This window comes from Columba livia, chromosome 3, assembly GCF_036013475.1.
Source record: "Columba livia isolate bColLiv1 breed racing homer chromosome 3, bColLiv1.pat.W.v2, whole genome shotgun sequence".
Taxonomy (NCBI): domain Eukaryota; kingdom Metazoa; phylum Chordata; class Aves; order Columbiformes; family Columbidae; genus Columba; species Columba livia.
The window spans coordinates 6434680-6462093 of NC_088604.1; the positions used below are offsets into that span (position 1 = coordinate 6434680).

The 27414-nt window shown below is 43.1% G+C and overlaps 1 protein-coding gene across 6 annotated transcripts in view; it reads left to right on the forward strand.

Moving 5' to 3' along the window:
- RUNX2 (RUNX family transcription factor 2) overlaps window positions 1-27414 on the forward strand; it is a 228372-nt gene that overhangs the window by 142280 nt on the left and 58678 nt on the right. For 2 of the 6 annotated variants that reach the window (XM_065055682.1, XM_065055680.1), the window contains exon 7: window positions 12039-16915. The exons of the other annotated variants lie outside the window; for them this stretch is intronic. In XM_065055682.1, the coding sequence (XP_064911754.1) occupies window positions 12039-12517 (479 nt within the window). In that variant the 3' untranslated portion in view covers window positions 12518-16915. Of the gene's footprint in view, window positions 1-12038; window positions 16916-27414 lie in introns of those variants that run through there. 6 annotated transcript variants of the gene reach the window in all.

The window sequence follows — 27414 nt, forward strand, 5'->3', positions numbered from 1 at the left end:
GCAGTTGTCCTGTGGAATATCTCCATGATACATTTATTTTTTTAACCAACCTGGTTAGAAGTTGTCCAAACTCTCTTTTGAAATAAAGCAAATTTAGAGATAGTCAGGTTATCCTGGCTTAACTACAGGCTTAGTTAGACTTTGGTAGGAGTGTGCATTTCTACAGCCTATGGCAAGCAAAAGGCGGTGAGTCTTAACTTAATCATCTGTTAGAGAATTATAGTATCTGACGTTTACCATGAGCTGTGGCCATTCGAGTGACCGTTACTGTGGTTTATCTGAGACGTGGTAACTTGGGTTTTAAGTTCAGACCGTCAATAGTGATTTGAGCTGCTAGCGGTATAGCCGAAGTTGCCATACAGCAGGCAGCCTAAAGAGTGTTTATGATGTGAGCCATTACAGATCAAAGTCTGTTTCTTTTTCTCATCGCCAGTTTCCTGAGAGGATAAAAACCATATTCAGACTATGGAGAAGAAGCGTTTATTGAGAGGTGTTCGAAGTTGGGCTGGTTTGATCTGCAGCTTAGCTGTTGCATGGAGATGCTGTGTGGACAAGGTTATAATGGAGTGAAATTCAGCTCACAGTAGTTTGCCTTAACTTAGCAAGAAAACTCAGGGTGGGTCTGAAATTAATGAAAAAAATATATAAATGGAAGGCTTTACACTGCTTTTATTAAATGAGGTTGAAAATTATTTATTGTTTAAATAGTGCAATGCTGAATATAAAAATGGAGATGGGACCTCTAGCCCTGCTATACAACTGTGTTTAGCGAACTGTGTTCTGCTGAATTTGATGGCAGTTTGGTATTTTATTGGGCATTTAGTACCTAAATGTGTGGATTGAAACTCCTGCAGGTCTTTGTGCTGGTTGGTGTTGGTGACCCTTAGATATGAGAGCAGCAGCTCTTGCTAAAACAGAGCTCTGCCCCACGAGACGGATGCTTCATTTCGGCTTGTTATTCACCCCTACATCTCCCTGCAGGGCTCCTTTGCACCCTGAGCCTCCCCAGATTCCTTTGACCAGCAGGTCCTGAGTCACGCTGACGTGTTTGACAATTTTATCACGGCCTAACGTTGCTGCTGTTCATGTTACTTGGGGGAAATGTTATGTTCTCGCTGTAAGGAAAAAAAACTCTGGCCGTCGCTGGGTGAGTTATTTTCCACTGTTTTCACTCCAACAGCGTTATTTCGCCTGCTGCTAAAATCCTTAACCTAAGATGGAAATGCCTCCCTGGTATCTCCCCTCTTATTCCTCTGGTACCCAGAAGCTCCCTGTGGATTAATGGACCCTCATCTTGCCTGGAGCTGCTGCTCTTCCAGCACCAGCAGCCGCTCTCAGCTGCAGGACGAGGGGTGTCTGTTCACCCTCCGGGAACACAGCAATTTATGCCAGGGTTAAAAAATAAGGCAAAACCAAAACCCAACATCATGGCCCTGGATGTGGACAGGGACCGAAGCTGAAAATGTCCGTTGAAGGGAGAAGTTGTTTTGGAGGGGAAAAAAATGTGGTTTTAATTGCTTAGAAGAGGTGGTTTCGTGTTTTATGGATGTCTGGGGGCTGGGGAGGTGCCTTTTCTTCCTCTGTGTATGATATTGTTTGAGCAAAAAAAAAGATTGGACTATCTATGTTTGCGAATTTAAGTTTTTTTGGCCAGAAGTGTAAGAATTTGTAGAGTTTGATTCTTCTCTGTAAAAAAAAAAAAAATAAGGCGTTTTGAGAACAAGGCCCGGGTAACCAAAATATGTTTGTTTTTGTTTAAATCACTCAGTAGAGAAATCGTCTCTTGTCTATTGTTAAGGGAGAGGTTTAAATCAAAGGCAAATTCTACATATTCTAAAATATACAGACAACTCTTTGAAAGCAAAGCCAAACAAAACTTTAAAAGAGACCTTCTCCTTGATGCAGAAGTTTTGAGTTAGTTTGGTGCGCTGGGGCTCGAGTGGAAAGAAACGGCCCGAGAAACAAATCGCAAATCCCCATTTCGGAGGCGGAAGCCGGGGAGAGCATCGTATTAATAGCACATGAGACCTTTCCACAGAGCTGCTCGTCCAGGGCTTTTCCAGCAGCAGCGAGGAAAAGCCTTTGCCATTCGTGGGGATTTTTGTGTTCGGATTTGGCTGGGGAAGGTTTAAGCGAGCGGCGGAGCGAGGGAGCAGAGGACCTGGTCCTCTCATGTTGGGTGGTCCCTCCTACTGCAAATAACCCTATTGAAAACAGAGGGACTATTTGTGGAGTCATTTGTTTGTCAGGAAAAGTAGAGTTTGTAGGATACGGCCCCAATTAGCAGCCAAATTCCTGGGTTTTTTTCTCTCTTGTGATAAAAACACGGCTAGCTGTCGCAGAGATGCACGTAGCATCTCTTCGGTTCCCATTTGAACTACTGCCACTTGCTCCGTGCTTCTTCCCGCTTCCTCTGCCATGCAAAAGTTATTCCAGCACCATTCTTGCTGGGGTGAGCTGGCTGCTTCCCTCCAGCCCAGGACTGATGTGTCCTCTGTCCCTTTGCTGTGCCATTTGGGATCGGCAGGGTTTGGGCTGTGGGCTCCAGATTGCTGGTACCCATCAGTGAGGGCACCAGGGGTTTGCTCTTGACCTTCAGCTCCTGCTCGCTGGAGCACATCAGGCAGATGATGTCCATCACTGCCTGACACCCAACACATCATCCCTAACATCAATCCTGCTTTTAACATGGCCCAGGTACAGTCAACCCCACCCAGAGGACACCCCACACTCTCCTCTTTTTTGGGAGATTTAATTAATGAACAGTTTATCACCGAGCTGCAGTTTTGGGAAACACTCTTAATTGCCCGCACACATTATCACAGGGTAGGCGTCCTGCCCGACCCATGAGCTTGGCAGATGCTGGGATGGCTTTTGGGGAGCACTGATAGTGGCACCGTTTTTTGGGGGAGAGGAGCGCGCTCATTATTTACATATATATTTTTTGTGGCTCCCTGTTTGGTAGCCGTAAGTCATTAGTGGCTTTTATTTTTATTATTTTTCCCCTCTTGGAACTGAAATAAGGGCTGAAAGGGTAGATTTGTCCTTCTTTTCTCTCTCTTTTTTTTGGCTAATCTGAGGCACGCTGCCACATCTGAAGCCACTTGGCTCATTATGGATTTCATGGAAACTGATTCCCTGAAAGTGTTTCCATATGTGTGTTCCCAATATATCCCATCCTCTTCTAAATGGGAGTACAAACTCGCACACGAGCTGGAAATGGCTTCAGGATGTGACAGAGAAGTCATATGACTGGAGTGGCACTGTGTGTGGCCCTCGCTGAAAGACACGGTGTCCTGTGTGCTGGCTCCCATCCTACACTAGATCCAGTTTCAAAGAATATCTTCCTTCCCGACTTCTTAAAGAAAAAACCTTAATCAAGAACCAGCAAGGAATCCTCTGTCCTTCGTCCTCAGGAGGGACGCGTGGTAGTTGAATGAGATTGGAAAGGAAAATTTGGGTGGGGGAAAATACAAGAGGGGTTGAAAGGGTGAAATTACAGAGCAATGCCAAGGGCTTTCCCCCTGTCCTGTCCCCCCTCCCCGGCCTCTGCAAAACAGTTTCTTTGTGTCTGAGGATCAGATGGTATTTCTGAGTTGCTAGCATGCAGTGGAAAAGTACAATTCATGACAACATTGGAAACAAATATTTATACTGGATAGTTAAGGCACATTTTTCTAAAAAAAAAAAAAAAAGTAATAAAGTAGACTTCTATTCTTGATGTATATTATCTTCCCATTGAGTGGATTTATACGGGATTCTTGTACTGACGTTCTCCATCGCCCTGCACGCGTTGCAGCTCTCAGCCTGTGGTTTCACCCCATTGCTGTAGACAACACCGCTTAGCTTGCCGTCCAAGAAGAGCCTCAGATGTTCCTTCTGATGCCTTTCGGCTGGGTGAAAAAACAGCTGAAATTCAGGCAGGAAGAATCGGGGAGATCTGAACCACCGGCGATACGCGCCTGCGTGCGTGTTTGTGCCGCGCAGCACTGCAGAGCTGCTAGACTTATTTCCAGAAAACATTATTTACTTTTTGCTTCCAACATAATGGAAAGGTAGCCTGAGACTTCAAACAAGCGGGGTGGGGGAGGCTGATATACTGCCAATCATCTGTGACAGCTCCAGACTCAAGTCACTGAGACAGCAAAGACTGAGAAGTTGAGGGGCTCCTCATCAGACCATCACATCATCCATGGGTGGCAGGTCTCAACCACAAGCCAAGGACATATTTCTGCAGTGTGACCATTTGTCCCCCTCCTGTCATTCTCATCAGAAAGGTTTATGAGCCCTGCATAAGTGAAGCTTCGCAAGAAGGAACACCTATAAATGAGACAGTGATAACTGAGGCTTTTCATAGCTCCATTTCTGCTCCCAATAGTCCATCTAGGAGGGGTTTGTTGTTGCTTTTTTCCACATGTGGGAGGAATTTCTACCCATTCGTCTTGTTAAATCTAAGATGAGACGCCTCTTGAGGTGCAGGCAGCAGCCACCTGTCTTTAGATGCACAGTGTCACCCAGCAAGACTTAGATTCCTAAAGAAAATCACCTTATTTCAGCACAATTCATTGAGCAGAAAAGTCCTGTCGAGGGAGCAGAGCAGGTAATGATGGAGCCTGGGCTGGAGAAGTGCAAAGAGACCCTGATTTTGCTGTTAAGCAATGTAACAGCTCTGCTTGGGAAACACTCTCCTTTATTTGCATGAGTGGTACTTTAATGGTTGCTGCTAATTATGTTATTTATGGGGTGTTTCTCCCAGCAAAGAGCTTAGGTGCTGCGCCATAAATTCAGTGAAAATATCTATCTGCAAATTAATCCGTGGTATTTTAGGTGCCAAAGTCCTGTTACCTAAATACCAGACGGCACAAGCGTGCAGTTTACCGTGTGAACTGTGGTACCGAGGGACGATGAGAAGAGATGAATGAGATTTCGGTTCTTGCGTGTTGTGTGCGAGGCTCTGAAGGGGTTAAAATGTTCCTTCCTCCCTCTGACTTTTGTGAGGCTGCTGTGCTTAATAATGTTGGAGTTTAAATGGTCCCAACTAGGCCTTGAAGTTAACACCTTGTTGAGGTGAAGGGAAGAGGAAGGGGGGCCAGTTCACACCTTTTCTCTTGCTATTGTTTGCCAGGAGACCTGCTTGGTGTACTACAGGGAAAAAAAGGAAAAAGAAAAAGGATGTAAAACGCACTTTTTTTTTCCCCTCCCCTGATTTTTTTTCTGATTTAAAGCGAGGGAAAAAGCATTTGAAAACATACAATTTCCTATGATAAATGGTTGCAAGCATTCAGAGCAAGCACAGTCATCCCAAAAGCAAACTGGGGAGGGAGAAGCACCGTGCATTATTTCTGTGATGTTGCAGGACCCTCATCCTTGCAGCACGTAGATGTGTGGGAAGAGTGTCCCTGAGCTCTGGCACAAAGCTGAGCGCCGCTGTAGGTTTGCAGGATCAGAACCTCATGGCTACAGCAAGAAATAGAATCACAGAATCATAAATAAATAAAGTAATAAATAAAACGCCAGGCTTAATAATAGAATCATAGAATCGTTTTGGTTGGAAGAGACCTTCAGGATCCTCAAGTTCAACCACGGCACTAAACCATGTCCCTAAGAACCTCATCTATGCACCTTTTAAACACCTCTGAGGATGGTGACTCCACCACTTCCCTGAACAGCCTGTTCCAATGCCCGAAAACCCTTTCTGTGAAGAATTTATTCCTAATATCCAATCAAATAAATAGATGAGGAGGTGCTTTTAGATCCCAGGCTCCTGCAGCAGCATCCAGCAGGAAGGTGATTGAGCACCTTGGAAGAATCAGAAGTTTGCCAGGAAGGAGGCAGGAGAAGGATGGTGCTGTGTGTGATTCACTAAACTCTTATTAGCAGTGGCAGGTGATGAGAATTTAACAAAATGAAGAGCAAAATGACACTCTCCCCCTGCTACAGAAGGATGCTTGGGGAAAACAGAGCTAGTAAATAATCACTCCCCCCCATCCCAGCACGTTGCAAAAAATCCTTAGGATTGCAAAACCAAGTGCTCAGAAATTGGGAAATCTCAGTACTTACGTTGCCTGTGCAACTTTAAATCAGCCTCATTCTGTTTATGCATTATATTACAGATTTTAATTACAGGATCACATGATACTTTTCCCACGGGATTCCTGTCTCATTCAGTGCACAGGATGGACAGTGCTAACTTAATGAGCAGCTCTTCAATATTTTGTTGTCTTCTTGTTCTTTCTATTTCTCCAGGCCTTGCTTATTGCAGAGCATTAAATTCTGTTCTGCAGAAGGAATTCTTAATTTCTCGATGGGCTTTGCTCTAATATTTCTGCCACAGCTTTCATATATAGTTTGTTGCAGTGCAATATCCCCAAGAAAGAACGAACCCGCTTTAAAAGAGTTTTGAGACTGCCTCAGAAGTTTCATGTAATTCCGTGCACCTTCTATGTGTCACCTACAGCATGAACTTTTATCTGCCTTTAGCCCCATGTTCAGATCTATGATCCTGTTGGCTTCAGCTGCAGCTGTGAAGATTTAGCGCACGTGCAGATCAGGAGCTCAGAAAATGAGAGAAGTAAAAATGCGATTTGGAGAGATTTCAACTGAGTCACGTAGGAGCCGTGTGGCAGAAACACATATAAAATCCCATTTGCTCAGGGAAACAATCCTGTCTCCCTTCCTTTGTTCACTTCACCCCTTCTTATTTTTTTCCAGTAGTGAATTTGGGTGATATATAGACAATAATCTTCTCTGTTCTTTAACTCTGATACATGTCCAGAGGAGGTCAGCTCATGTGCTGCCTGCAGGGGGGTTTGTGTAAGAGGAGTAGCATCTTCTCCCATAATTGAATGCTGTATCGTAGTGCACACGGAGAAGAAACTTTAATTCTGGTATTTCCTAACGTTCTCACTCTTCACATGGTAACCTTAATAATACCCTGTTGTTTGCCTGCAGTTGTGTTTATAGTTTCTCAGATTTCTTAAAAAAGCAAACCCCAAGTAACCCTGCCTTCTCAGATTTTTCTTTTCAGTATCATGCAAACATCCACATGGACCATAATTTAGTTCTTTTTTCATTAGTTTCTGCCATTCTGGTGAAGGGAGCCACTGCTGGACCGATTCTTGATTGAGACTGGCACAGGAATGGGTGGGAATGTCCCCATTTCAGCATTATTTGCAGAAAATATACTGGGACTTGGGACTCCTGGATTTCATTCCAGTCTCTAGACAAGTGTCTTTGTAGGGGCAGAGACTCTTCTGCCCATTTTTAGGCAGAATGCTTATGATTTGTTCATATTTGGCTGGATTTTCATGGCAACTTCTCTCACACAAAAGCCACTCCTATTCCAAGTTCAAGTCAGTACTTCAAAGCATGGAACTGGTACAACTTTTCAAAGGAAGGCTCCTCAGAGTTTAAGATTAGTAAAACAATATATTTTTCCCAGCAGAAGAGTTTCAGCTGAAATTTTAAAAACAAATAAATGCATGAATCACAATTTAGCCTGAGACAGACGCCCAGCATGGACAATTTCAGCCAGAATGTTTCAAGTTTGGCAAAGCTGTAAGAGACTGAAAATCGTCTCCTCATGTGAAGTGTGTGGCATACTTCATCCGAGGAGATATTATCAGCTGTTAAGTAGTCCAAGCTGCACATATAATTCTTAGACGTAGATGTTAGGGAAGGAAAAAACAGTTTTAATAGATCAATTAGTGCTGTGTCCCAGCCTGAATCAAACTATTGAACAAAACCTCACAAAATCTAGTATCTGCTGCAATTAATGTCTTAACACTGAAGTTCCCCAAAACACAAGTGAATCATTTAGCTACTGGTAAATATATTTGACTATGTGTAGCTGAATTTCCTTGAGACAGAGTATTCAGTGACTTTTGGATACAGCACCACCCTGTTTTCTTGCATCCAGTGGTTATGCATTGACTCGATGGGCTGGGAATTTCCCTATCAGACATATGCAATAAGCCAAGGGAATATATATATATATATATATATTTGTAGTGACATTATAGCATAAAATGACAAAGCAAATTGCAATATTTGTAAGTTATAAAATTATCCCATAACCCTTTAAAGCAGACGTCAGCTTTCTGCACCCACAAGGAGTTAATCTATCCACCATACATTATGATCTATAATAATTGGAAGCGATTGGCCAAAGTGCTGTAAACCTGGCAGAAATTTGTTGCCTTATTTTCTGCAAACCACAAGCACAGCTTATTAATTGAGAAAGGAGCGTTAACTGGCATCAGCTGGCATCCGTAAACCGAAAGAGAGAAATGACCACGTTGCGCATTCAGCTCTGAACGGTAGAGCTGCAAAGCTGCCACAGGTAAAATTGTTTCTTAAGCGTGAAGGCAAAGCCATTTTAGTCGGCTCCTGGCAAATGCCCAAGTCTAGGGTTTTTAATGAGGCTTCTGCATCAAAATAAGTGAAACCACATGGAATTTTAATTGTTCTTATTCTAAATATGAAACACACTGGAGCAGTATTCTTGAATCTAAGACGTTAGCATATATATTGGCATATTAACATTACCACTTTTCTACTCGAAACGTATAGCTCTCAGAAAACTTGAGTGCCAGGTTACGTTAGGGAGGAATCAGCTTGGAAAATTTAAAAGCAGTTTAACCTGGGCTCCTTCAGAAGTAAATGTTTCTTTGGAATAAAATGTGCTTTTATTTATTTGTATTGTCAAGCACAATGAGCTGATCAGACTATAGGAAAAGAAGATCACTTGCTGTGCTTTTTGCCGTGCTTCTCTTTCTGACGGCACAGAATAGTCTCTTCTCTTCACAGAAGTGTGGTTTCGCAATTTTGCGGCCACGATGCAGGGTGGAGGATCCGTGCTCCATCCGATTAGTACAAGCTATCACGAGAGTGGGAATTCACGGATGCAAATTGTTTTCTTGCTCTGACAGAGGAAAAATTAGCATAAATCTTTAATCCTGCAGGGGAGAGGAATAGATAAATTATTTACTTGCACTGTCATGTTACTATATTGCTGATCGACATCGCTGTTTGTGCGCAACTAGATATACAAAGATGGGTGCCGTACCCAGAAAAGCTGTTTGTCTTCCCAGTCCAGCAAAGTGCTAAATGTGTATAAATTAATATGCATATTGTGTGTGCAAGTTAGAACCAAAATCAACCTTTACACAAGGAGGTAGCACAGAGAGATAGGAGGAGGAGGAGGGTGAAGATGCATCATGGAGATTGCATAGCAATGATGATGGCAAGGAGCTGAGTTTTAGAGGTGGCTTGGAAAGTTTTTAGACTCAGGAAAGATGCTTTAGAACAGAATTTTTCCTGATTCTAAAAGTATCTTTACACAATGGGAATAAAGAAGGTTGGGAACAACTCACAGCTCAGTGCAGGGAGCTATGGAGACAGCAAAAAGCATTTGGGTGAAAAGGGGTTTGGAAAAGTGAGTGTGCAGGAGCCACACAGACATAGCCAGAGTGAGATAAGAAAGGGTTATGGTTATTTGGCCTTTAGGTAAATAGGATTGTGCTTCACAAGCAGCAGTAAAAACAAACAAGTGTGGATTTACTAGGGTATGTCAGGAGGTCTGTAGCCCCACATTAGAAATGCCTACGTGTGGTGTGCACATTCCCAGTCATTCGACACATACATGGTCTCTTGGCAGCACCCATACAGATAATATTTTGATCTAGCCCTGAAAGGGAGATTGCCTTTTAATGTGTAAAACTGTGCAGGTAGTTTGTTACTTGAATTAAAAAAGTATTGGTTGCAAAGAAACCAAAGTGCCGATATTGTTCTACACCCTCACACTCATACCAATTCTACCTTTGATTAGAAAAATCTTCTTTAGCTTCTATCAGAATAAACGAAGAGCAGCTCTATTCATGTTGAGAAAGTTGCAATAACAATAAAAAAAAAAAAAGCATAAGTAGTAGCAGATTGAAACTCAGTATTTTGAGCAGCTGGGGAAATTATGCTCTAACCTTATATTTCCAGATACGTATCAGACCTGTTCACAATATAAAGGATAGTGTTCCAAAATTACAGCTTTGAATCTGGGTGGTATCGCCTCTGGCTATTGTTTGCAGTTGGGAACGAAAGGAGTTGCATCAAGTAGTAGAGTGTTTGCTGTAAAGGTACAAGTTATATTACATTCCACGGAGCTGTGGTTGGAGGAGTTGATGATGGAGACAGACCCATTCACCCATAGGTCACTGATTCAGCTCCAGATAAAGACAATGGTAATCACATTGTCAGCAAAGTTAAACATGGGCTTTTACCACCCATTTAAAGTTCTGTACTCAGTACGTTTTGAGACGGCAGATGATAATCCATGGGTATCCGGCTGCGTGATTTGGACGCTTGGTTGGCTGTGGCCCAGGTCCTCCAGTCTGAACCCAAGCTGTGACCCCTGCCACTTTGAGATATCGTTGAAAGCGTGGGTTAAATGAGCTGGCAGAACAGGATGAAACAGTGATCTAAATCACAAAATGTGCCACACAAGGTGGTAGAGTCTGTTGAGTCTGTGGCTTACGGCAGCAACCACCATTGTGGGTGCTACAGGGGGGCGAGAGCAGAAGGGCTGGAGTGACATTCCATCTACACAGCAGCGTCAGCAGGTCAGATCAAAGCCCGTCTGCAACACAAGCATTGCTGCATCTGACATTGAGGAGTCACGGGGTGTTTCAGTGCTTAGCTCTTCATTTTGGCTTCTAGAATATGCCTTATTTTCCTTTTAGGTAAATCAGATTTGGTAGATTGACAAAGAGTTGGGTGAACCCCTGGATCTAGAGGGCTGTAACGCAGTAAAGGGGTCAGCTGGGAAGTGCAGGGGGAGCCCATTTGATTTCATTTTTCCCTCTCTTTCCAGCTCTCTCTCTATAAATGGCCAGTGCGTTTCCCTCCCTCCCGCACTGCACTTGGTCATTAAGCTTTTCCTACCCCCATCCCCTTTCCCATACCCTTTTCATTTCCCATTTTCTCAGCATGAGCTTTTACCATCTTTTTCTTTTGCTCCTGCCCACCCCACAGACTCTGAAGCAGATCACCAAGCTACTAAAGTTTGCTTTCCGGTTCTGCTCTGAAACTTTGGGTGTTTGATGTGGGATTAGAAATTAGGCAAAATGAGTTTGCCCGTCCCTGTTTTGCGTTAGGCTCCAATTCGCAGCGTTACCATCCAGACGTTCACAGTAGCCATAAACTGTGTGGTCTTTTTTTCAACCAGACTGCACAGACTACATAGGAAAACAACTTCTTTTTTTTTCAATAGCAAAAGGAGTGTTGAGCTTGTAATTTTCCATTGACTGCACTGAAAAGTAAAATTTGCGTTTTTGCTATCAGCTCCATTGGCTTTGCCCATCCTTTGGATGCAGCAAATGCTGTTTTTCACTGTAGGAAGAAGCAGCTGAGCAGATCCTCTCCTAAATAAGTTGATTTAAGGCAAGAAGTGGGGCTCAGTCACCCACGGTGTAACTCCCCTGGTGTCAGTGGTGCAACTCACTCGGTGTTGCCAACTCTTGTAGTTTTATTACAAGTTGCCTGGTAATTTCTGCTTTTCCTGAAGCCCCAGCTCCTGACAGCATGTGCTGAGGTGAGAATCTCAGTTTTTGTGTGCAACCAGACCTGAGTTTCTCAAGACACTATAAGCAAAAACCCTGAGACACATAACCCGTAAAGCTCAGAAACCAAAAGGCAAATCAACTCCAAATCCACCTTTCTCTTTTGGGATCTTTTTCAATCTCTTGATTTTTGAGATTTTTTTTTTCCCCTGCCTGACTTGTGACCTCTGAACGCTTCAGGTTGGCAATGCTGCTCTCCCCATTGGCATCAGTGGAGTTAGATCAGGGATGAGTTTGGCCCAGCACTTGTAGAAGACGGGTGTGTGACTCTGTTCCTTGCAATGTATTATTTGATATGGTCTGCTTTTCTTTTGGGGGCCAAAAGAAGTGGGTTTTCTTAGAAAAAAAAAAAATCTATCATCACTTGATACAAAAGAATGGTATTTACAGAATTGTTTTCCCCCGTCTTTTGTTATAATTTTTTAGGTGCTTCAGAGCTGGGCCCATTTTCAGATCCCAGGCAGTTCACAAGCATTTCATCCCTCACTGAGAGCCGCTTCTCCAACCCACGAATGCACTATCCAGCCACCTTTACCTATACACCGCCAGTCACCTCAGGCATGTCACTGGGTATGTCCGCAACCACTCACTACCACACCTACCTACCACCACCCTACCCCGGCTCCTCCCAAAACCAAAGTGGACCTTTCCAGACCAGCAGCACTCCATATCTCTACTATGGCACTTCGTCGGGATCGTACCAGTTCCCCATGGTGCCGGGGGGAGACCGTTCCCCTTCCAGGATGCTTCCTCCGTGCACCACCGCGGCCAACGGCAGCGCGCTCTTAAACCCAAACTTGCCCGCCCAGAGTGACGGGGTGGAGGCGGATGGCAGCCACAGCAGCTCCCCAACCGTCTTGAATTCTAGTGGCAGAATGGATGAGTCCGTTTGGAGGCCGTACTGAGATTTCTTCTGTAGCCGGGCCCGACCTCTGCGAGCCAAAACAAACAAACAAAAATAAAATAAAACCAAACCTAAAAAAACCAAACAAACAGTCGACTAACTACGAAGTGCCTGTTTTTTCTGGTTGTTCTTTTTTTTTAAAAATCTTACTGATATGTGCAACTGTGTAGATGGGATGATAATGGCCATAAATAACACAAGAGTTACCAACATACATAACTCATGTTTCAGATTATGTGGATCAAAGCACATTTTTTTTTTTCCCCCTTGGAACCATTTTACCTTGTTTTGTATTTAAAATGTACTTTTTAAAATCATCCCCCTTTTTTTAAAAAAATTATTTCTTGGGGTTTTGTTTTGCTTTATTTTGATCTAGAGAGTTGTAATAACTGGTAAATACTTTTACCAATGAGGAGATAATGGACTCCCCAGCTATCAGGAGAAACATTGTGATGCAAGGCAAAGGCTGCATTCCCTTTTATTTTTTAATTAACAAACCGCTAACCATGAACTCCAGATACAGTTGCAATCATACAATGTATGGGACCCTCTTCACACCCGTAGTGCAATTCAGCTGGCTTGTACTGGTGCACATAAAAAGGAAAGCAAAGATTGAGTTGCTTCCATTTTGCCATAACACATCCAAATGAAAATACCTGTCCCAAAAAAACCCCCTCTGTCCCAGCCTTGCTGCAGATAACAGCTGGAACTTCTCTGTGTTCATTACTATTTTTGGTTTGGTTTGGGGTACTTAAAGAGAACAAGTGTTCAAGTTAGGCTAGACAACCCTGGGGTTTCCTTTTTGCTTTTGTATCTGTTCATTTTGCCTTCGATTAACCAAAAAACCAAAAATAACCACCAAAACCTTTAAAAACAAAAAGTAAAATGTTATTACTTATGCAAAATATGAAAATGGCAATATATATTACTAGAGCCAAAATGGTATACATAGTATTTGTGTTCGGCTATGTTCTTTTTATTTTGTTTTTTAAATTATAAATGTGTAAAATTTGAGGATCTTTGCTAACGTGAATCATCATATAACTTTAAAAGAATATTTATAATTATTTAATGACATTTGGACCCTTTAAACGTTTCTTAATGTAATGATATATTGACTTCGGTCTCTAAAAGTGGTTTTTGTTTTTGTTTTTACTTATTACATTTCTGCAGTGGTGTAAACCTCAAGCCTTTACTCAACTCTGAAAGCAGTTCCAGTGTGAACCAGTTTACAATGTGACTTAAAAATGACAAACCCAACCCAAATGCATCCACATCAAATGATTTTGGATGTAGGAGCTTTTTATATAACTTATGAAGGAAATATTGTGTTTAAAATATTTTTATTAGCTGTCTGATTGCCTTCAACACAGTCTTGCCTTTTAATCAGTAGTTGTGGAGACACTGGAAAAATGGTAGGAAGGACAAAATATTTCCCATCCTTCCCCTAATTTCTTCTTCTCCCAGGATTTTGCTCAGAACTTCAAAACGTGAAAATATTCACATTTAAAATGTTCTGTTTCGACAGCATTATTTGAATTTTGACAGTATGTATTTTTTCTTTTCTGCCTGAAATTAAAAGCAAAACCGTTTCAAAGCCCGTATTGTACAAATAATGAATCCTTAAAGATCTCAGAAATGGGATTAGGGGAAACTTGAAACTTTTTTCCCCGTCCTTGCAATTCCAGCCCACTCGATGGAATCAAAAGGTTCAAAATTTGAGACAGAAACTGCCTGGTAGCGACTCCTCAGTGCCCGTTAGCATTAAATGCGAGAGCCGTAAGGATGCCGTGTTGACTTGGAAGCCGGTGTGGCTGTTGCCATGTTAGAGGGACGAGCCGAAGGGCAGCGATACCCACCTCTGCAAATGCGGAAGGTAAAAAATTCACCTTAAAAACCACCCTGGGCTCTCCCAGAGAGAGCAAATTGCACACAAAATCCTTTATCAACCTGCCTGCTGCCAAATTTGGGGTAAATTTTGCCCAACCCTGGGCTGCTATGGCGAATGGGGAGGAGATGCAGCATTGGCTGGATGCTGAACTGCCCTCCCCACTCCATTCCCAAGAGGGATGTTAAGCCTGGCTTAACGGGGTGTTTGGCATGTGCTGATGGGATTTGCTGACCCTTCCCAGCCTCCTTGGGGGACTGCTGGCGCCTCCTGGGGTGTATTTTGGCTCCCTCCAAAGTATGGCAATAAATCAACAGTGGGCACAGCCACACAGAGCCGGACAACACCATCGCTGCTCATTAACAGCGAAGCTGTTAAACGAGTTGACGTTAGCATTGTACATCCCTCCCATTTGCATGATGACGTGCTCTTAAAAGAATAATAAAAAATAAAGTCTTTGCCTTCTAAAGGTTGTATACCAAGTATGCTTAAAGTATAAGTAAGACACTTTTTTTTTCCTAATACTTAGTTTTCCTTCAAAGATGGAAGCTGTAATTGATTCTATTTATTGTTGGTTTGTGGTAGCTTGAAGCATACCACTGTCCATTTATTTGTAACTGTAAAATAAGTTTGTTAGTCTCAGCAGCACTTAAAAAGCCAGTGTCTGGTTACACATTTCAGTTTTGTTTTTTGTTTAGTAAGCAAGAGAAAAAGATGTACTGCCAGTGCAAGCTGTTTCCTATTTAATAAAAGGTACTATATTTGTACATTATTTGTTATTGCTGAGAAGGGCTTTTTAAGGTTTACTGTATGCATATTAAGTAATTTTTAGGGTGCTTTTGTGTTGAAATGTTGTTAAGAGTGGCTGCAGGCAGCAACCCAGATTTTTTTTTTTTTAAGACTTTGTTGTAAAATTCAAGCACTTGGTTTTTTGTTTCTGGATAAATCCAGCACAGACCAGACTTTCGTTTTGCTCAGTACCGACAGGACTCTTGTTTGTGTCCCCGTGGGTTTTTCAAGTGGACCGTTAGGGACAGACGTTGGGAATGTTTTCTGCTCCCCGTTGAGGTGTGTGTGACCGATCCGTGTCCCTGGTGTCCCTGGCCGGGTGGGCAGATGTCTGGTTCTGCCTCCTTGAGATAGGATGGAAAGGATTTTCTAAGAACTTATGGACAGAGGAGCACCAAGCCCTTGACTTTCAGTAGATCCCCGTGCTCCTGAACCCTCGAGGTGCCTTTGGAAAGTCTCCCCCGGTACGTCAGGCTGGTCACCGAGGGAGTTGTACAAGCAGAGGCAGAATTGCTCATCAATGCTTCCAAGTTCTCTTGGAAATGCTCTTGAATCAGGTTTTCAGACCAAAAATAAATAAAAACAAAGCCAACCAGTGCTATGTGGTTCATCATATCAGATTGTTTGACATTTTGCGAGGTACTTAGCATGGATAGAAAGGAATTTTCTCAAAGGTACGACAGCCCTTCACTGGGGTAAGTTGCAATCTTTGGCACCGGTCATAGATTTACACATTAAAAAAATGGCCTTTTTTTAACTTTCCAGCTTATCCTACCAAAGATTTACTTCCAGCACAACAGGCACAATGTCGCTTTTGCCAAACAGAGGATTAAAATCCTCCTCTCCCTCCTCCTAAGGGTAACCAGATCGGGGTCAGCGGGTCGGGACGGATGAGTAGAGCAAATTATTTAACCCACAGCATCATTCGCGTGGCGTTTATCGTTTCTTTTAAAAGCCTAGCGGCTGTGTCTTCCTTAGCATTGAACTTCCTTGTTTTGCCAGCATTCCCCTGAGCGCAGATTTGTCCGTTTACACAGGTACCATCTCAAGTGGGGAAAATTTTGCACTTTCACACTTGGCAAAGCAAAGCTCAGCCCGCGCCGGGCTGCTCGCGGCCAACGAGCCATCAGCAAAAGCAATAATTAAAACCTGGATCAGCCATGAGCTCAAAGAAGCCCCATTCTCTGAACCCCTGAGTTTCTTGTTGTTTTTAAATAGAATGCATTTCATTTTAACATTTTCTGAGAACTTTTTTAGATGTTTGTTTACTTCCATGTTTACAGATAATTCTTTGCCTTTTATTTTTTTTCCTAAATGCAGTACTTTTTAAGTATATCAGCCAAAACCATACTTTTACAGTAACTTTTGTTTTAGGTAATATGAGCGACATTCCGATTTTTTTTTTTGTTGTTAAATATGCTTTACCAGTCTTGAATTTCCGCTGGAACAAAATATTTGTAGCATTTTGTGTAAATACAAGCTTTAATTTTTTATTTTTTCAAATGCTGTCACCCAAGATTTGCTTTTCATGCACATATTGTACAAACACACTCTGCTTTATGCCACAGATGATGATTGTGGATCAGTTTACTTCAACTTCAAAGGGACTATTTGTATTGTATGTTGCAACTGTAAATTGAATTGTTTGGCATTTTCTCATGATTGTAATATTAATTTGAAGTTTGAATTTCATTTTCAATAAAATGGCTTTTTTTTTGTTAATGTTCTTCTACGCTTCTTTTTCTTCTGCTGTCTCCTCTCTTAACCACACACCAGGCAGGGCTGGGTTAAGTAAGTACATGGTAGGACTGGCCTTTCTGTGGTGGCTCCATCAGTTTCTGCAGTGCCTAAGTTTTCAGTAAATATAACAAGCAAGTTTCCAGGCCTGTGAGTGATAAAGGACACCTTCTAGATGGGATCTCAAATGTTGCTGAGTCTGCAAAATATCAGAACCTGTGTTTCTTAGAGGACTGCACACCGCTCCATTCATCTTGCTAGATCGTTAACTCTGAAACCTAAGGACTACCATTGGCAAGGACATTCTGGTGCTGGAACGCTGTGAGCAGAACTCGAAGTATAGGAAAAGCTGGGACAGATCTCCAAACCGGTGGGAGGGATTTGGGTTTATGGCACTTTTTCAGGATGGGGGTTGTGTTGTCCCCACCTCTTCCTGGTCAGACCTGAGGAATGCAGTTACAGATAATCTGGTGATTTGCATGGCCTGAGGCTAGAATTGTTTCCAAGCAGCAAAAGATCTATGGATAGGGAGGAGACTGGGGGAGGAGGCTATTTTTCCTCCAGCGTGGTGTTAGGGGTAGGAGGGGAAGCAGCTAGTGAAGGTGAGGTTAAGTTCACCCAAGGCTGTCTGCAGGAGGAGAGGACAGGAGTTGTTTGCAAGCTTGTGCCTGGTTTCATAGTAAGTTCTTATCCTTTCTAGCTATTTCTTGAGTCTGTAAAACAGAAATGGTAGCACAGAGAGGTGTGAGGCTCTGATCATTTCAAGTAATGTTTAACTCCGAAGTTTGAATGTCACTAATAACTGATCTTGTGAGCTCTGTTGGCTTTACCGTGGACCTACACACTTCTTGTGTGGTGATTGAAGACTGAGATAATATTGGGGTGTTTTCAAGGGTACTTTCATTCCAGCCCATAATCTGAGTCCTGATTTTAGGGAAGCTTTATCCAAGACTGAGGAACCAAGAAAGCCACTCAATGCTCTCTGGTATATTGCTATATAAATCATCTGGGGCGGGACTTCTGCTATGAACATCAGTGCTAAGACTTTCTGCTGCCCTCCAGCACAAAGTTTAACCCATCTCAGCTAGTCAGAGCACAGAGGGATGCTCATTATATTCTTGCTTTCATGGTCACTTAACCCAGGTGCTCATAAATGGAAGTAACCACTTTTTCACTGTTTTGTGTGGTTGAGAGTTGGAACATGGGCCCAGGGCTGTTGTGACACCCCTGTTCTTGGAGGTTTACAGGTCCTACAGCTTTACCCATTTACTGAGTAAAGCCTGGAGCTGAGGCTGCTGGAGCAGGAGGTTGGGCTGGGCACCTCCATGGTCCCCTCCAGCTCAAATTATCCCATAGCCCTGTGGGTCAGGCTAGAAGCTACAGCTTGTTTAAGCTAAAAACTGCTTGTGTGACTGTACCAATAACACATATTCAGCTAATCCCAATCTGAATGAAGAGCTTTGATAGAATTAGATTCTTACATAGGTAGGTGGTTATTGAGGAGTTACAGCGATTTCTCCATCTTTTGTTGGTTTCTGGCACGTTTCTCTGGGATATCTATGGCAGACATGGTCAGCACAAGGGTTGGAAGAGCCAAACCATCACCCTGATCCAGTACAGCAATTGCCATGTGTTTTCCCCTTGTATACCATTCTGGGGATGTTGCTTTTGATTCATTCATTTACACTTTTGCAGCTTGAGAAGGTCACTCTCATTCTCTTGCCTTAGTCAGAAACCAACCATTCTTGAGGCAAAACGACCACTGCTGGTCAATGTGGATGACAGCCTGATACAGACATGAGGAGCGGTGGTGGGAGATCAAACTTAACGTCCTTCTAGGAAATAATATGTAAAGGTGCTTCCTACAAGGGGTGGTGACCATTCTTGTCCCCACCTTTTGGCGTCGGTAAATATCCTCTTGCTTCTGGGTTGTGAGGGTTGAATGCCAACTCTGGCTCTCTGGAGCCTTTGCTGGTCCCACACAGCATGCACAAGGTGGGCAGCATCTCTGCTGCCTCTCCCTGTTGGCCTTGATTTTAAATTTTAATTTCCTGTGGATGCGAGCAACACTGGAGGGGCTTAGAGAAGCCACGTGTTGGCAGCCACAGGCCCAAATTAGCCTTTTTTGTGCCTAAAACAAGCTCCTGGAGAGAGGTAGGGGAGAGGTGGAGCAGGGTTTGACTTCGTGGTTCAGCACCAAACCCTGTGCTGGCACCAAATAAAAAATTCATCACCTTGTTTACTGGGGAAGAGGAGGAAATAATCTCAGTTATATATCCAACAATCGATATGTACCGTCGAGTTACCTTCTGTGTGGTCAGGAGGAAATGAATTGGTATTTTGAGGTGAAATCCTTCCCCTGGGCTACCACTCACACATGGCCAATGCTCTACATGTCACAGCACTTGAATGGGTCACACTAGACCATATATCTGTGTAGGAGAGGACATGGTGCGATGTGGGTGACCAGCTTTGCGGCTCAAGTACTCACCACTTGGCTGAACGCTTGCAGAGAACAGCCCAGAGCGTTATTCACCAGAAATATTTTTTGGGTGGTTTAAAATGATGAGTAAATCCACTAGAAACCCATAATCTGTGGATAGGTGGTGGAGTTGATCATGGTGGACAAGATACTGGGAGCAGGTTGAGCATATCTATCTACTCAGCATCTTGAAGAAAACCTTTAGCACAAGATTAAAGCAAAAAATAAAAGGCATTCAGAAAGGCTGTCTTTGGCTTCTGTAATTATAATCTTTTCCCTGCACATCTACCTATCAGTGCAATATTATTCTGGGATCTGTGGAGCCGTTCCAATGGGGTCTCTTTGTGATACATATATGTCCTTGGAGTGGGGGGGACATCGGCAGCTCTCTACTGCTCTGGGAACAGAAAGCCATTGACTCCGTGAACAACTAAGCCCATGACATACAAAAAGAGCAAAGCCTCAACTTCCAGAAGCATCTGGTGATCTGATGCAGTGCAAGCAAAACATCTCGGGACCTACAATTTAATTTAAAATTGAAAATATCAGGCCTGTGCTGCTACTTTCATGCGGATTAATTGCATATATTACTTAGGGCAGATGCAGCCTACATTTCTAATGTCAGCTCCATTACTGAAATAAAAAGTGGACTTGAATTTCCCTACTGCAGTTCAGGTGAAAGAATGAAATAAAATCTCAATAGTTACAGTTGTAAGAACTTGTAAAGATGAGATAAATTAGTTTTTGTTCTGTAGCTTGGAAATTTCAGCATAATCTCTGATTCTCCAGGAAGCTTTGGACTCCTCGTTTTATGCTGCAGTTTCCCTAAATATGGAAGAGGGGATTTAATATTTTCCTTCTTTGCCAGAGTGTCCCATGGACTTGGTGTTTATAGAGAGCTTTGAACTTTTGCTGTTGTTGTTGTTTAGCTCGTTTTACTACGAATCGAATGTTTCGCCTCACACCATTGGATCGTGTCCTTTGAAACGGCACATTTCTAAACCACATGTTTAGAAAAAATTGACCCAGTTTCCACACTGCTGATCTGGTCAAAAAACAATGTTGAATGAAGGCCAAGTTGTGCTGTCTCGACAGATTTACTCGGGATTTGCAGTGGGGCAGGAAGAGAAGCAGAGATCATTGCAACCCGTGAAGCCCTTGGCCGCTCCCTCCCGGCAGCTCACTTGGGATGAGCAGCTGGAGCTTGCGGGATGTCCCAACACTTAGAGAAAAGCAAACAACCCATGTTAAAGTTGATACACCACAGCAACTTGCCAGTGATTAATGCTCACTGCAAGGCCAATTTCAGATGGTGATTGCGCCCAGAGAGATCAGCTGAAGTCTATTAATAGCTTTGTGTTTTTGGACACCGGCATTTTTCAACCCATAAATGTGGATGTTATCAATGAAGGGTCAAAATAGTGGTTGAAAGGGGTCTCTGTAGGTCTTCTGGTCCAAGGGAGGCTTGACACAGGACCAGACCCATCCAGTGTGCTGTGCCAAGCAAGTCGTGGTGTCTCCTGAGTGTGGAGATGGAAGTGGGACTTCAGGAGAACATCCCATCCCCACATGTCTCCTCACATCCATCCCCAACCTCCCAAAGTGCAATTGGTGACATTTCTCCCAGTCTCTGGGTTTCGGTTTAGGTTTGGGCTTGGGTTTGGGTTTTTCTTGCCTGTGCATTTGGTCACACAAGGTGCAGTAAGGGTTTAAGACCTTGTTGCACATCTATAGAAGGAGTCCAGTGCTCAGTGACCTCTCCTTTCCACCCCTTCATTTGTATTCCTCCACCTGGTACTATAGAACACTATTAAAAAGTCAAAGTCTAAACACCAAGGCAGCCCCTCACCCCACAGCTTGTTTACTTTTTCATTTCTGCTGTTGCGAAGAAGAAGCCCTTAGTAGCTGAAAATGATGCTGCTGCATCTGCATGCTGTGAGAGAACTTCTCCCATGAAAGCACAGTTTTTATCCCTGCTCTGGGGTGTGCAAGGCCAGTCAGTGAATGTCAGGAAATAGGAAGGAAAGGCCATGGTGGAAGGGAAAGAAAAAGTATCCAGACAGATCTCAGGAAACCTGGATGCAAAGGATCTTTGTCTTTTTATTGCCAGTAGTGGTGTTCTCCTAACAGAGCAGAATGTTCTCATCTTTTAATAATAGCCAGGCCAGATGCTAAAGTCTCTTCTGCAAACACTGTGTAAGTGAGAAGGAGAACAGCTGATTTCTGTTAAGATACATACACCAGGAGAATAAGCCAAAAAAAAAAAAATTATAAATCTCCAGGGGTTTTTCTTTGCAACTCTGGTTTGGCGGATAGATCTCAAAGTCGAGACTGAAAATCCAGTTTGTGCTTCTGTCCCTTTGTTGATGGGTCACTGCGTGTTGAGTGGCGATTCCTGCACCGCTAAGGGGTTTGGAGCTGTGCTGGTGGGGATTTCCCCCTGTACTTTAAAAAGCTGCAAATTCCACAGCCTTTGGCTTTCATGGAGCTGTAGAAAGTACCAGTCAAGGAATTTTTTGACATGCTCTTTGCCATAGAGAACGGTTACATGCTGAGTTGGGGCCAGTGATTTAAAATGGCATCTTTGTTCCATCTTTTTTTATACTTTCTCCTTCTCTGTTTTCTTTCCTTAGTCTGTTTCATTTATCTGGAAGAGATTAATTCAAACTACTAGATAGAGACAATATTGTTGTTTTATAAGGCATTGTACTGGGCATTAAGAAAGATGCCTCTTACCCTCCTCACACCACCCCTTCAATCATCTTTTCCTCATGTTCAGCACAGAAACTGCAATTCCCTCCAGGCAGGGATCTTTGAACTCACAGTAAAATCACTCATGTTTGTAATGTGCTTATAGGTACTGGATGGAAAGCATTAGAGAAAAGTAGGGTACACGGTGACGTAATTTTTTTGTATTTCTGTAATGGGCAATGTCCAAGAGAAAAAGGAACTGACTGTGCATCATGTTCACACATTTTTTCTTGTATGCTGAATGGCAGTCCCTGAAAACAGTTCTTAGAAATCAGAAAAAAAGCCATTGTGAAATGATGGGGGGAACTCATCCAGTGTTTAGGATTGATGGCTAACGATTGCAGATAAAGATGTTTATGGAGAACTTGTGCAACCCTTTTCGTTGCCAGCAAGGGAAGGTTTTGTACGTGCCATTTCAAACCTCCCCATCTCTGCCTGACCAAGAGGATCCCCCCAAATGCTGTTTTCCCAACATTTCCAATTAGGAGCTCATTTTGGTTGCTCCGTTTAAAAGGCTACATGGACTTTTTGTTTGTTTGTTTGTTTGTTTGTTTTCTGTGCACTGCATTTATTTATAAAAGATACTTTTGGGGGGAGAATCACATTGTCCCCCTGTACTCAGCACTGATGAGGCTGCACCTTGAATCCTGGGGTCAGTTTTGGGCCCCTCACAACAAGAAAGACCTTGAGGTGCTGAAGAGAGTTCAGAGAAGGGCAATGAAGCTGTTGAAGGGTCAGGAGGATGAGGAACAGCTGAGGGACCTGGGGCTGTTCAGCCTGGAGGAAAGGAGGCTGAGGGGAGACCTTATCACTGTCTGCAACTACCTGAAAGGAGGTTGTAGCATGGAGGGGGTTGGTCTCTTCTCCCAAGTAACAAGTGATAGGACAAGAGGAAATGGCCTCAAGTTGCACCAGGGGAGGTTTAGATTGGATATTAGGAAAGATTTCTTCATGGAAAGGATTTTCGGATGTTGAAACAGGCTGCCCAAGGCAGTGGTGGAGTCACCATCCCTGGGGGGATTTAAAAGACGTGTAGATGAGGTTCTTAGGGACATAGTTTACTGCCAGTGTTTGGTAAGTGGTTGAACTCAATGATCTTGAGGGTCTCTTCCAACCAAAATGATTCTATGATTCTACGATTAGGCCTGGCATTTTATTTGTTGTCGGCTTCTGGCCCAGAGCAGCTAACGAACTCCTTTATGACAGAAAATATGAACAGATAAGGTGCTGATGAACTGCAGCATTATCTCGTTATTATCTCTTGGATTTACTCATCCAGGGGTGTGTGTGGCACAGAGGGACAGACCCTGCGCCCGCTCTGTCGGCAGCACCTGTGATGAAGGATGGGAAGAGGATGCTCTGCTTGTGGCTGAGGGTGCCTGCCCTGTGCTGGGCAATCAGCTGTTCAGACACACCTGCCCCTATCAGACCTCACCATCTGGAGAAAAGAAAAAACAGAGATAATTTAGGTCATCTGCTGCATGACAGCCTAGAGACAGGAAAACACAAACCACTGGTACTTGAGCAGATCGTGGTTCAGAGGAGATGGCACCTCCCTGAGTCTGTTCAATCCAGTTTCTGGGAGCTCACACCCATCCCGGTGCGGTTGAGAGTGGACCCTGATGAAGATGAATAAATGAATACATCCCATAAACAAAAGTCCTCTCAAAGGCAAATCCTCAAGCCCAAATCCTGGCTTTCCTCTGGAAGCAGTAGGGCCCTGAAGGCACCCCCCTGTTCCAGCTCCCCCAGAAGGTTTCGGACATCCAGGCTCAGTGTTCACATCTTGCTTTTGACTGGGTCTTTATATCAAAAAGCAAAACTAAGATCGAGTTTGTCCTTTGGGGACGTGTAGACTTGCTGAAGTTGCTGCCGTGTTTAATGTCACTACTGGCCCCTTGGCTTTTCAGTTACTACCATGTTGAAGTATTCTAATTATAAAACCTTTCTGACCCATGATAATTTATATGAGCTGCACAAAGGATCTATCACTTTCCTAGGTGTGTAGCCCAAGCCCATCACTGGGGCACACATGGCTTCTCCCATCCCATTGTGTCCTTTCAGCCCCATACTGGCGTTGCGGACCAAAATGAGGGAAAATTACAGCAGCTTGGCTGGTGCCCTTTGAAGTGCCACTCAAGACCCAAGAAAATGTGCACCTGACAGAGAAAAGGATAATACTGAATTTGCAAAGGTCTTCTGCTAGAGATGAGAATGACCACAGACCTCAGGCCTTGGAAATGAAATGTCAAAGTCATTTGCGTAGTGCTACTTTGCCAGAACAACAGAAAATAAGAAATGGAACCTCAAAGACGGAAGATGTGAAGCCCTGAAATGCACCCACACCCACATGCAGTATGAGAAAGGGGGAAATCAAATTTTCGACTGTCTCCCAGAATGAGAAATAGTTCATTTTTGAAAATGCTTTCTTAAGCTCAGTCTCTTCTCATGTGGCCAGAACTGATGGGCACTTAATAAAAGTTGTGTAATGCTTCAGATAAGCATTAGTGAAAATATTGAATGTGAATATGAATATGAATTAGCTTCTGTATTTACCACCTTGTTAAGTCAAGGGTGGCTTTTGTAATATTATCAGAAATGGTTAAAAATATATATGGGACAGGGGAGCTGATCTTACTATGAATCCTGCAGTCCCTGGTTTATTTGGGAAAACTGTTGTTTAGTTGCTTCTTTTAGCTTAAAATGCAGTTGTTTTTCTTCCAAAAGTTTTTGGCTGTTTTACAGCTGTTGTTAAGAAATCATTATTTCTTAGTAAAATATGTACCCATTTGTTAATATTTGTGACAAGGCAAATTTCAAAAAATTGAAAGGCTGTGATGGCATTTTTCTGGAAAAGGTCAATACCTTACCATTAAGCACATTTGTACTTAACAAGTCAATACCAATCCCAACTTAAAAGAACAGAGGGGTTGGTGTTTGGGGAACTTACTTCCTGCCACAGATGCTATAGTTGTTCATTCTACTTTGTCCTCTTTGGGTCCACAATAAAGGTTTAAAATCATAGAATCATAGAAAAGTTTGGGTTGGCAGGGAACTTCGAAGCTCGTCCAGTGCCACCCCTGCCATGAGCAGGGACATCTTCACCCAGATCAGGTTGCTCAGTGCCCTGTCCAGCCTGGCCTGGGATGTCTCCAGGGATGGTTCATCCACCACTTCTCTGGGCACCCTGGGACAGTGTTTCACCACCCTCAGTGTAAAAAATTTCTTCCTCATGTCTGGCCTGAATCTCCCCTCCTTTCATTTAAAACAATCACCCCTTGTCTTGTCACAACAGGCCCTGCTGAAACGTCTGTCCCCATTTTTCTTACAGGCCTGTTTTAAGTACTGAAAGGCCACAATAAGGTCTCCCTGGAGCCTTCTCTTCTCCAGGCTGAACAACCCCAACTCTCTTAGCCTGTCCTCATAGGAGAGGACCTTGTTAGCAAGACAGACAAAGGAATAACTTTCTTCACATAATAAATGGTAGAATTGTATCCTTCTGGTTTTACTTTTGCAGACAGTAATAAACAAACTGAGTGTTTTCTGCAAAGATGATCATGAGAAGCAGAGTCTTGAATGTCATTGCCTCCCAGCTCATGGCTTCTAACCTGCCAGATGACCCCTCACAGCTTCCAGCGAGCTCAGGGCTGGGGACAATGTCTAACTCATTCCTAGAACAGGAATTTAGTTTCTAAATTTCCCTAAAAAGGTTTCACAGACTATATAAGAAGCATTATGCAGAGCCTTAATACAGAAACTGAAGTTAGATGTCAGAATGGATATCCTCCATCATCCAGATGACCAAGACAAAAGAATTCAGCCCAAGATGTGCTCAAGAGTTATCTCCTTAAGACAAGGGCTAATTAGCTGAGATTTAAGGATTAGAGCCATTAGTTTATAGATTTGCCTCTCCTATACATGTATTTATGCAGCATTGTAGTACTTACGTGATACTCAAATATTCAAAAAACGTAACATAAGAAAACTCCGGCTTCCTTGCTGGGAGAAGCACAGCAAAACACACCTTTAGGCTTGGGGGGGGGTTTCTTTCTGCGTGTTTGAGTGGATCAGTGGCTTGTACCCGGGTGTGTTTGTGGGTCTGTGTGCGTCAGCCAGGGCAAATTTGCCCTCCTATGTAAAACAGAAGGTGAGAGAGTGCTGCTGGTGGTCTGTGTTTTGCCTCTGGTCTTTTTCACAGGAGGGATTTCTAATTGTTAGGGAAAATAATAATTTTGGCTTCTAGATGCACAGGTTTGATGGTTGTGTGGGTAATGCAGTAGTGACAAAGCTGATAGTGGTTCATTGCTGCAGTGCTTTGGGATCTGCCTGTGAGCAGAACTCCAGCTAGACCATGCACCTAGAGCCCAAAATTGTATTTGTGATTGGAATGGAGGTTTCCAGATAGTTTTGAAGACTATGGAAGATGGGAGAAAACGTCTTCTTCGGTCAGTGGTTTGGTCATTGGAACTGTAGTGTATGCCACAGCCCCTCCAGTGTCTGATACTGCTGGTGATGGAGATCAGTTCACTCAATCTCAGTGAGACAAAGCAATATCTTTGGTAGAACAACCAACACAGCTGGAAAAAAGACAAGTTGTTGGACAGGTCATTTTAAATAATCTAAATTAAAAAAAAAAAAAAAGAAGGAGAAACTGGGAAAAAAAGTTTTGAGTTTGCTGTACTTTTATGGATTATCTGAGACATGAAATAGCAGTGGTAAAGGTTAAGTGCCACAAGAATTTCTATTGTAACCGTAATGGTTACTATCTACTACAAGCAGCAATTCAGTTCTTATATCCATCTTTCATTCATCATCTTCTTAAAGGACTTCAAGGTCATACGTAGTTCATCAGTTTTTTTTTGGTCCTCGTAGCCTTTAGCAGTTGCTTTTGGGAACTCACAGTTTATCGGTTAATCTAATCAACTGCCTCAAAAAGCCCTCCCTCCCCAAACCTGACTGTTTCTCTTTCAACATCTTTACATCTTTAAACTCCAGCAGCTTGAATTTCAAGTCTGGGACCTTGTATTTATTTCTCAATATGAAGCCTCGGCACTGAGCCCCATAATGCAATAGCAAGAACACGGTAAACTGTATGGTCAGTGGGTTGCTTGTAGAGGTGGCAGATCTTTCACATGACACCTTTTCCAGTCCCAGCAGGTAAGTTGGGGATGTGAACTAACCATTATTGATGAGTTTTTGCACAGACTTCCTGTAGCAGAATAAATGATACATAGTCTTTTGCTCAATGCAG